Here is a 12,258-nt window from a genome sequence, read left to right as displayed (position 1 = left end):
CTGGCCCTCTTTCTGGGGTCGCCCCCACCTGCTGAGAGCAGATGGCCTTCATCCTACTGGAGTCGGCGCTGCTGTTTTGACTAGCAATATAGACAGGTGTTTGAAGCAGGTTTGACATTAGGGATGTAGCACTCGGCAGGTCGCAGGTGAGCCTGCTAGTGATACAGTCAATGCTGGTGTGGAGTCTACTAGCCTAGTTAACATGGTTAGTCAGTACACACACACCACATACATCTGCAGTGACTGAAATAGACTTACTTTTAACATGAGTAATCCAAATGTTGGGAATTGCAAGAAAACAATGTTGAATTTATTAAAGTAATTGAAATGTACATTATGCCCTCTGGCATGAGCATTATGCAACAGTCATCAGAACTTTTATTCATCCCCCACCAAATTTCCATGATGTTATACTTTTGAAAGAAAATATAGTATAAAAGATAACAAGTACTGACTAGTAATAGATGATCAACTGAACTGTGTCCATTTTGCTGACACTTCCGGACTCTGATCCTCCATGTACTGTTGTGAGCAGACCTAATGAGAAAATACAGACACACAACACACATTATAGGTACAGTTATTTAATTCTAAAGTTAATATTAGAAATCAGTGTACATATTCTGTGTTACACTATGTTAGACGAGATGAGGACCCAAACACAGACAACACACAGGAGGCAGGAAATGGGGGAACCAAAAGTGAGCTTTAAAAATAACGCTGAAAATACAAAACACAAGAAATCTATACAAACCAAAAATGAGTCACTAGGACCAAAAACAAAGTAGCAACTAAAAAGCTTAAACAAAGTGCAACAGAAAAGTTCAAATCAAACGAGAAACGTATCTCAGAAAGGGGGGAGGCACAAGGAAACACTGGATAAAACACTGGGAAGAAATTCTGGGAGGCAACACAGGGGAAGACTGACCAAGACAGAGTAACATTTAACAACACGGAACTCACAGATTTACACAGGACACAGAACATGGAGGAATGACGGAGGAATGATGGAGTAACAGGGAACAATTCGGAACAAACTGACAAACACATGAGGGAGAACAAAAACTATATACACAGACACTAACAAGGGGATCAGGAACAGGTGGAGTGAGGAGGGAAAAGGAACAGGTGAGGAAACGAGCGGGAAAGCACTGGGAGGGAAAAACACAGGAGGAACTGAAAAGCAAGAAGAGACACATGAGGGCATAATAACAAAATAAAACAGGAAAAACAAGAAAACACTGAATCATGACAGTGGGCATAATATCAAAATAAAAGAAAACAAGAAAAGACACTCAATCATGACATTCTGTGGTATTCTCTGTCACAAGATGTATCAATTAGCAGATCTGGACGAGATTTAGATTATCGTTTTAGATTAGATTTTTATTTACATCTGCAGTAGTGCATTTTGTAGTGCAATTTTAGTGCATTTGTCAGATCTGCAAACTCAAGTGGATTGAAAAAGATTATCTGAATTGATGTCCCTAGCCACCCCACAATTTAAATGCTCAGCCAATTGACAAAAAAATAATCCCCAAAGATGTTTTTTTAATGATTAATCTAATTGTGTGATTCTTTAAGCAAAATTGGCAAACCTTTGCACATCATTAAAAATTACAAAAATTAATCGAATATTAAATGTACATTGAACATTGTTACATTGTCTGTGACTGTTTATCCTTTGCAAGGTCACAACCAACATTGGGCAAGTGGCGGGGTACATGAGCGGACAATTTGTGGACATACAGGGACAAACAACCATTCACCCTCACATTCACACCTACGGGCAATTTAGAATGACCAATTAACCTTACTTGCATGGCTTGCAGTGGCCATAGAGAACTCACGCAGACCAGGGAGAACATGCCCCAGTTGGGCATTGAGCCTTCTTGCTGTGAGGTAACAGCGCCAACCACTGGATCACTGTGTTGTCCTCTACATTGCAGTGCTGCCCTTCACTAATACACACTAATGTTCATAATTTCAGCTTTCTCAACAAAATTGTCATCACTGAGCAACTGAATCAGTTAGCTGTAGGCTAAATTTGGTGCTAACCCAGGTGTATGAACAGCACTAAAGCAAAGTTGACTCGCTTTCACCGTCATCATATGAAGCGCTAGCAAAAGTTCAGTTTGTGCGCACCATCCACCTGCTCTTCATTGCCCAGTCTTCATAGATTCATCAGCTTCATCATCGTATCAGCCTTCCAGTCGGAGAGGACTCATCTGGCAGTATCAGTGGTGCACTGGCCATGGGGCATACCAGGGCAATTCCCAATGGGCCGGTCAGATGCTCTCGCTTACACCTACCATTCTGTCGATCATTATCAGCAACTAACTGGGATGAAAATTCTGTATGTAACAACCTCTAGCATGAATGTCGAGCTAGCAGCTATATACGCCACATTCTCTGGTTGTACTTCACTATTACGGTTGGTTTTGAGTTACAACCTATTTTTTCAAATCTATTCATATTTAGCCTTCAGCCTTAATTAAAGGCTATGGCAGCTATGTGTTCAGTTAAAATTAGCTTGAAAAAGCCCAAAACTCCACTGACAGACAAGTTGGTATAAGCCTACTATGTAATGCATATTGATGTGTTTTACAAGTTTCCTCTTCAGTGCCTAATGAAATGTGTACAGGTAGACTTTATAAACTTTCATTCAAAAACCCCAATTTGACATACAGAATCACCTGTCATTTTAAGACTAGCAACCAGCAAGTACTACGGTGCTGAAGCTAGTGGGCTATGCTATGTCCTTTAGAGTCTATAAGCCAGTGTACTTGAAAAAGGTTGTGTATGAATCGATCCAAGTCAGATTTCTTTTTCACATCAGCTGACAGCATCATTGTATTTATTTTAGGACATCTTTAGGATTAATAGGATCTTTAATATAAATAGGATTATTTATTTTAGGACATTTTAGCAAAGATAATAAAAGTAACAGTAAAACAACAATAATTTGTCGGACTGCTCTACCAACTGTAATCAACTGGGGGATTGCAGTTATATAACTGCCCTAATAAGATTAAGACTTTTTTTGTTGAAGAGGAGGCGCATTTTAAGGGGACACACCCATTCTGCACATACATTTGGGGTATCTGGAGTACCTACCAGCCCACAAACTGTTTAATAAGACAACCGATATATATATATATATATATATGTATATATATATATATATATATATATATTTTTTTTTTTGTGGCAGACAACATGGGATTTATCTGTCCACAGGCAAATAAACACCTGGCAAAAGACTGAAAACTGCTTATGTGGTAGTTCTTGCTTCTCACATTAGGCATCTCAAGGAACACATTTTGCTATGATCTCACACACACAACACTCTCAAAAGGTGATGTCGTCACAGCTGGCAATAAGACTTACATGCATTAGATGTGCAAAAGTAACCTTTTTGAGTTGGGAAATCTGTTGCTAGATGCAAACATTTCAAAATATCAAAAGTAGTGAATACATATGGATAATTTTTTACCCATGTATTTAAAATTGACATAGAAATACAAAACCTATGTTTAAGCATGAAGTAAGAAAAGACAAAAAAATTGACTGGTGGTAAAGCAAAGAAACACTCAGCCATGCATGAAATTAGATAAAAACACATCACAAAAAATAAAACACATCATTGTTTACCCATATTTATACAAAAAGTAAATAAGGAAAATAAATACAAGGATTTGTTATGATCAAAAACAAGTTATTTGAGGAATGCCTGGGATACTGAAAAAAAATCAGCTGGGTCATTTTTAATCTTATGCATCAAAGGGTTAAGACAGGATCAAGGCATTTCAATCAGGGGTGAGTGGACCATAGAGGCAGGGGAGGTTGATCCTCGACTATTTTTGAGTGGAAAGCGGAACTTCAAAATATAATAGAAATAGGTTAATATAAACCATTACTAAATATTTTTTCTCTATCCATTATTGAAAATCTGACTAAAATGCTTCAGCAGTGACACCTGCAGACCAGAGCAAGCAAGAGGGGAAATAGCAGTTTGTGTGAAGTGGTGGTAGAGGGCAGAGGAGGACAAGCTCTTGCTTTTCTCCCTAGGGCAGGATCTCTTATATCAATTTAATTTTTTTCCTTTTCATGATAATCTGTTATTGGCCAGGACATATTAAATGATGCTCCAAGGGTGGACGTCCTCCCTTACCAATCATCAACCAGAAAATGATATTGACGTCTGGTTGGTCTAATCAACATTTCCAGATTTCATCCTCAAATTCATCAACGCATATCAATCAATTCATCATTCAATCAACTTAGATGAGGATAAGGTAAAAAAAAATATAATAAAATATATATAAGTATATATATATATATATATATATATATATATATATATACATATATATATAAAAAGTCCTGCCCCGTTTCAAAGGTGAAGGAAGCCCTAAGTGGAAAGACGTTGCCTCCGCGATGTAGAATGTGTTTTATAGAAGACAAACACACATTTCAGGACCGCTGACTTGTATCATCAAAACAGACACATGTAAACACAGAAAGCTGAAAATCACTGGACATGCAGTAGTTAATTATTGCATATCCTACTGTACCTATCACTCCTATTGTTTCTGATGTACAGGTGCATTAGAATGTCATGGGAGAGTTTATTAAGGCCTATGTCACTAGTTCAATTCAAAAAGTGAAACTAATACATTATATGTATATGTCCATTACACACCAAATGAAACATCCCATGTCTTTATTTATTCAGTTTATTTTAATAGTAATAATTATGGCTAACATTCAATGAAGACCTAAAATTCAGTATCCCCCAAAAATGTAAATATTACAAAGGAACTTTTTTTTTTCTTTCTTTTTTTTTTTATTCAGTCATTATTCAATGGTATACTAAAACCTATATGAAAAAAATTGCTTCTCACTGTTCTCAGGTCAAATATTTATATGCGATTAATTTCGATTAATTAATTACAAAGCCTCTAATTAATTAGATTAACTTTTTTAATCGAGTCCCGGCCCTAATATATATATATATATATATATTATTCTCTGGGCACAGAAAATTAAAATACAAAGTGGAGCAAATACATCAAATATCCTAAATAAGGACTATAAATCGAAACAACAAAAAATTAGAAAAGTCCACACTTGTTATTTCTTGCAATCTTGAGTTCTTTTTTTCAGGGGTTAGAAGAACAGTCTAAAATCATTCATAAACCATCAAAGGAGGGCTTGGAATTTCTCCATTTACTATGATCAATACAATATTATTATATATATTATATAATTATATATATATTATACTATTATTTTGTGCAATCTTGAGTTCTTTTTTTCAGGGGTTAGAAGAACAGTCTAAAATCATTTATAAACCATTTAAAGGAGGGCTTGGAATTTCTCCATTTACTAAAATCAATACGATATTTACACATAAATAAAAATTATATTAAGCATGTCAGAAACTGATGAGTTGAAATTATTCAAATAAAAAAGAATGTGAGAAATGTCAAATTGAATCGTCGTTACTGATAACTATTTTTCATATCTGACCAAAAGCATATCTGACCAAAATCTATCCACTAGTTAAATCTTATGAATTATTTTAAAATGAGTTTATTTAATTTGGGGGGAAACAGAACATTTAATACATTTGGAGTGTGCTTTATCTTTAATAGAAAATGTTATCAACTCAGGCACCTGTATATGTAAACCTCTGTTATAATCATGAAATAGCTTGGATTTCAGAGCAGTACTAATATGCTTGTTATTACATTTCCTATCATTTAAGTTACACTCTTCAATTATTAGACTTGGTGATACTTAGTTAATATTTGAATACATTACAATGTTTTGAATTAGCTGAATCAACAGTAAAGGAATCACTTTACATATCTTGCTATGTTCTCTTAGAGAACAATTTAAATTATACTTTTCTGCAAAACTCCTATGAGCCAGTATGTTACCATTACAACATAATAGATTGGCTACAAACAGATTCTCTGTCAAACCAATCATTTTTAAACACTGATTTCCTATTCATTTAAATCAATCAATTGATCCATAGAGTTGATCAATGAGGAGAGAAGATATGAGTAAATATCATTTCCAAAAAAGAATCTTGTTTACCTTAAAATCACCTTTGGAAAGAAAATACCTCCTATTTTATTGTGCAAGGACCTTGGAATGTGAAAACACATGGAATTTGGCTTTGATAGACAGGCTTTTATCCAGTTTATCCTGAAAGTGCCGACCATTGATTCAAATTCTGGAGCTTGGACATCACCCTTGTTATACTCTTAACTAGCAGTGAACTTTTAATGTAATGGGTTTTATTTTTCGCATAAGAACTCAAAAAGAACTGAATTGGCTTTATTTCTATTATTGGAGGAAAGTGGCATCGATAGATTATTCTAAAATAAATCTCTATAAATACCATATCTGGTATAGATACAGACACTATATCTGTTGGATATAGTGAATCTAGGGGTCGCTCCAGGGTTCAGAGAAGCAGAACCCTGGAGCGGAAGTAGAAGCAGAACTACTTATATCAGTATAGAACATCATATTTCAGAACTTTTCCCCAAAACCCAAGAAATACAATGCTTTCAAAAAAAAGGGGTGTTCATTGGTGTTAATAAATAGCTTTCTGTATCAATAAACTCCCTATGATCCTACATATGAAGTATCAGCTGAGTATGGTTATTTATATTTCTACCCTTTATAAAAGCTGATTGACATTGACTTTGACATTCATTAATTTTGTTAATCCTTCATCTAAGTGGTTTGAGTACACATGAGCTATCCATCCATCCATCCATCCATCCATCCATCCATTATCTTCTGCTTATTTGGGGTCGGGTCACGGACGCAGCAGGCTTAGAAGGTTATTCCAGACTTCCTTTTTCTCTAAGCAACGTTTTCCAGCTCCTCCTGAGGGATCCCGATGTGTTCCCAGGCCAGATGGAATATATAGTCCCTCCAGCGAGTTCTGCATCTGCCCCGGGGTCTCCTCCCAGTTGGTCGTGCCCAGTACACCTCCCAAGGGAGGTGCCCAGAGGCATTCTAATAAGATGCCCAAACCACCTCAACTGACTCCTTTCGACGCTAAGGAGCAGCGGCTTTACTCTGAGCTCCCCACAGATGACCGAACTTCTCACCCTATTTCTAAGGCTGAGCCCAGCCACCCGACAGAGGAAACTCATTCCGGCCGATTGTAACCGCGATCTCGCTCTTTTGGTCACTTCCCACAGCACGTGGTCATAGGTGAGGGTTGGAACATAATTTAACTGGTAAATTGAGAGCTGCCACGCAAGTTGGCACCTTGCATGGCAGCCTCTGCCATCAGTGTATGGAGGTGTGTGTGAAATGCAAGTCCATTTACCATCTATTTACCTTCACATGAGCTAACAGTTTATAATTATTATAAAACAATGTTATCATCCTCCAATTGTCCAGTGAAATGTTATCCTTATTAGGCTTTGAGATTAAAGTGATAAGACCCTGCCTCATAGTTGGAGATAGATGTCCTGCCGAAATTCTAAGAATGCATAGTAAAACATCTCTCGTATATTTTTGTCATCCATCATTTTACTATATTGAAAAAAATGACAATTATCCTTAGATAAGTTGGATTTATACAAGTTGCGATAAAAATCTTTTATTTACTCAATTACTTGGTCTTGGTTGTTAATGTTAACACCATTGATAAGTCACTTCTTCATCCACCTCAGGTAATGCTTTCGTTTTTTCTTGTCTTTTAGTTCTGTGTACTGTGTGCTTTATTTGGTGTCCAACTCTCCTCTAGTTTCAAGATCCCTTCCTTGCCCTGTGCGTTTTCCTGCCTCTGTGATTGCCCGCCCCTCCCTCACCTTAGTCTTGTTATCCCCTCCTCCCTTGTGTATATAGTCTGCGTGCTCCATGGCTTCTGTGCCGGTTCATTGCTTCCCTGTAGCAAGCATTCTAGCATTTCTTGTTGTGATAGCCTTTCTAGTGTTTGACCCCGTTTTTGTTCCTGACTTTTTGCCTCAGACTGATCCTTAGTCTATGTTTTCCTCCGCTGATTGATCTCCTGTATACCGAACCTGATTCCAGTACAGATTTTTGCCTTTTTGATCTTGATCTGTATTGAGTTGTGCATTTGGGTCCTAGTCTAGTGTGTCAGACTAGGTTGTGATAGCACGACGGAACCTTTTAGAGGTCTGGGTAATCAGACTTGGAGGCAGGAGTAGCAGGTGAAAGAATCTCAGTGGCGACAGGACCTTCAGAGCTGACAATGCTGAGTTGTACTGAGGAGATCTGGGGTGAAGAGGAGGGAAACAGTCTTTAAACATCCTTCCATACCATTTGTGCTCCCCTCCATACCTTAACCTCTCCTGCTGTTTGAATGGACTCCTTTGGCTGAGCTCTCCATCCAGAAGCTAAAATGAAGTTTCAACGCAGCTCCCATCCTCACTCTCATTGCATTGCAGTTCGATATAGTCAATTTGATTGCGGTTGGTATACTTAACTTTGTTTATGTGATAAATTGGCAAATGGTCATAATGAGATTATACAAGAGCTTGCCTTAATACTAGGTGAACATTCATTATCAGTAACGGGACAGCTCCTCTGGTCTAGTCAAACTCAAATGAGATAATATTACACTACCAATAAAAACAAAAAACAAACAAACAAACCTATAACTATGTATAATATTTTTGAGCTAAGTTACACTCAACATGTGAGGTGGCTGGTCAAGCATGAGAATGTTAAAAGGGGAACAGCAGCTTCACTGTTCTGTCTCCACAAAATGTGTTCAGGTACAGAGTTAAATTTTAGATCACCTTTGTTTGGCAGTAGCACACAGCAAACAATAAAAAGGCAAAGGATACTACATTAGGGGATTAGACTGCATATATATTTTTTTTTCTTTTTTGTTTATTCCAAGCATAATTTGCACATATACCAATCAGCTGAATAGATTTCTGAATTGATGACTTTCAGTTCTAGCGCTAAAACATATTCAGAGATCAAAACTGCACTGAATAATATATCTGCAGATGAAAGAAAAAAATGGAAACATAGATAGGAACTCAACTAAAGCAGCACAACAAAAACTTCTGGGTCTATGAATATAAATCATTTTTAATTAGTAATAACACATGTCTGACACCTTCAAAAAGCACTCCATGCATTTCCTTGGGCATTATTTTCTATTTTACTTCTATTCTATTCTATTCTATTCTATTCTATTCTATTCTGTGTCTTGTGTCTTACCATGTCCCTCCTGGTCATTATCCATGACCTCAGCCTGAGTGATCCACTCCATATAGCCCTTGAGATCCTCATCCAGCTGCTGGGTTTCCCTAAGCTTTTGAAACTCTCCACGGGACTTGGCCTTCTCTCGCTCTTTTGTGAACTCACTATTAGGAGACAAGACAACCAATATGAACTTAAAACACAGAGCAATCTGTGGCGTAATGTGAAAAGCAGGCACAATGGTTGGGAGAAATGAACAGAGCAACATGTAAATCATGACTTGGCAAAAATAATGAATGAAAGGGTAGTATGTAGGTTTAATGGGACCTCACCCACTGAGCACGCCCAGAACCAGGTTGAGCACAAAGAAGGAGCCAACCAGGATGAGTGTGGTGAAAAAGATCCATGGCCATTCCATTCCTATTGCATCATTTACCTGTCAGAAAAAGCACACTTTTTGTCTTACCTCATATATATTTTATTTATCATATATCACAATACGTGAGTGTAACTTACATTTTGTAATAAAAAACAATTTAAAAAAAACAATGCCACATTTCCCAAATGAGAAATGACACTAAAAGCGTAATTACGTGGGAAAACATTTCTGGTGCCTTCTTTCACGGAATCAGGCATAAATATCAATATTAGTTTCATCTTTGTGAGTACAGAGTAGGTCTAGGACATATTTTGCCGAGTGTACCACGCTGCTAGCCAGTTACTATCGAAACAAGTCCAAAAATTGCAAAAGCTCATGACATAAGCTCTGCATGCAAAAAATGTCATCAGGGTTCCCTTGGTCTTGGATTGAGAATTAAGAAGTTCTGGGCCCATGGAGTTGGTAAGATGAGGTAGGGCTGGGCGATAAAACGATCTCAATCATTTTCATGATAACATTTTCCAAGATAACGATGATAAATTGATGACATTTATTTTCGATACAGTTATTTTTGAGTCCGTTTTCCTTTACCTAGAAAACACTACACCAACAGCCAATCACACAGCAGAGAAACAAATGCATGTGGTTGATGCATGTTTCCGGCCCCTCCCACTCACAACTACTCAGAATGGCAGTGTCCACCTGTGTGTCTAGCCAGCAGAAGAAAATGAGTGGTCCGACTAGCGAAACCGAGTGCGAGGAAACTGCGAAAGACGAAGAAATTGTACTGAAGAAAGGTCATACCACTTCAGTTATTTGGATATAGTTCAGCTACCTGAGGTCTGACAAAGGACAGACCACCATTAGGTGCAAAATGTGTCGGCAACCACCAACCTCTTCCATCATCTCAAAAGATACCGTCCACAGTACTCCTCCCCTCAAGTAGCCAACAGCCCAGCCCCACTGCTTCTACTAGTCAAACTTCAGTTCGACAGCCAACAGTTGCCGCTGCTTTTTCAGCCATTATGCCCATATGAAAGAAACCGAAGTGACACAAAGACATAACCAGTGCAGTTACGTACTGTATCGCTAAAGATATGGGGAAAAGATCCAGACTGTGTCACATTTTAAATATCTGGGAGTTACTGTTGATTCACAGTTGTCTTTTAAGAAACGCATAAAGCAGGTATGTAACACTGTCAAATTCAACCTAAGAAATTTCAGACACATTCGAAATCAGCTACCCTTAGATGCCGCCAAATTATATGTGCACTCGATGATTTTTTCACATATTGCATACTGCATAACAAGTTGGTCACAAACTGGAAAAACAACGCTTGCTCCACTACAAACGCTCTATAAACAAACTCTCAAGGTATTAGACAAAAAGCCATCAAGTCATCATCATTGCAACATCATTCAAAAGCACAAACTCTTGACTTTTGAAAATTTAGTGTGTCTTGCCGATGTTAGTTTATAGGGTAATTCAGAATCTGGCTGCTCCTCTGTTAAAGGAGTTCATATCACTGCGCCCAGACAACAAGAGAACAACTAGGTTGACCAGCAGAGTTCACTGTGCAGTACAGCAGAGGGGTCCGTTTCACAAAGCAGGTTTAGTGAAAACTCTGAGTCTGTCAACCCTGAAATGAGGGAAACTCTGAGTTTTCCGTTTCACAAAGGGAGGTAACTCAAACCAGAGAAAGAGGGGTAACTCCAGCCTGTTTCACAGAGAGAGGTAACTTAAGCTCTCGGTCAGTTACCATGGTAACATACTCTATGAACCTAACCTGGTCGGGACCAGGTTTTTCTCAACAAACCTTGAGTTTCTCTCTGTCTCCGCCCTCTTTCAGCCACGCACGGTATTTGATTTCCTCATTCATTCAGTCAGCAGGCGAGTTTTGGCGTAATATAGTTCTGCCGTCTGTTTTTTGAGAAAATCACTGCAAAAATCAGTCAGTAGGCCTACATTAGGAGTTATATTAGGTGGCGACTATTTTCACTACCATGGCATGTCCTTTTGATAATGATCCCGTGGATGAAGGTGCAGCATTACTGCGCAGAGAATTAAATATTATTATTATGATTATCAGACCGCGCATAGATGTTCTTGCATTCCCAGACAATTATCTTTTTGAGCGGTACCATTTCACGTCACAGTCCATCATTTACATAGACAACCTAATCCGTCCTTACATTTCCAACATTACCAACCGAAGTCATGCTCTCACATCCCAGCAGATATTGTGTGCTGCGCTGCGTTTTTTTTTTTTTTTTTTTTTGAATAGGGAGTTTTTTTATACAACGTCGGAGATGCAGAGCACTTGAGCAAGGCAACTGTATGCAGAGCGGTCAGAAAAGTGTGCCTCGCCCTGAAACGCCCAGTGGGGTGAAAAACGTAGCCCTCCTCTTCCCCGTTGCCATGGTGACTCGTCCAATCGAGGCTCCATTGATGCTGTCTTTTTATACTTGTGGCGCACGCACTTAACTCCAGGTGAAACTACTCCGAGTTGATCAAACTAACTCAAATCAGCTGTTCTGGAACCGAAAACTCAGAGTTTCCTATCTCAGAGTAGATCAACTCAGAGTTCAAGGTTAGACTCAGAGTTTGTTGAACCTGCTTTGTGAAACGGACCCCAGATGTACTGAGTTTGGCAGAT

The 12,258-nt window shown here is 38.1% G+C and overlaps 1 protein-coding gene across 1 annotated transcript in view; it reads right to left on the bottom strand.

Moving 5' to 3' along the window:
* Positions 1–12,258, bottom strand: part of LOC311253685 (dihydropyridine-sensitive L-type skeletal muscle calcium channel subunit alpha-1-like) — a 344,036-nt gene that overhangs the window by 276,420 nt on the left and 55,358 nt on the right. Inside the window, exons 7-9 of the mRNA XM_084347719.1 lie at positions 9,555–9,658; positions 9,241–9,386; positions 456–537 (exon numbers count right to left, since the gene is read on the bottom strand). Of these exons, the coding sequence (XP_084203845.1) occupies positions 456–537; positions 9,241–9,386; positions 9,555–9,658 (332 nt within the window). The remainder of the gene's footprint in view (positions 1–455; positions 538–9,240; positions 9,387–9,554; positions 9,659–12,258) is intronic.

The sequence above is a fragment of the Pagrus pagrus genome (genome assembly GCF_965226575.1).
Source record: "Pagrus pagrus genome assembly, chromosome: 3".
NCBI lineage: Eukaryota > Metazoa > Chordata > Actinopteri > Spariformes > Sparidae > Pagrus > Pagrus pagrus.
The sequence above is the reverse complement of the archived record's forward strand: the minus strand, read 5'-3'. Positions and strand labels throughout refer to the sequence as shown.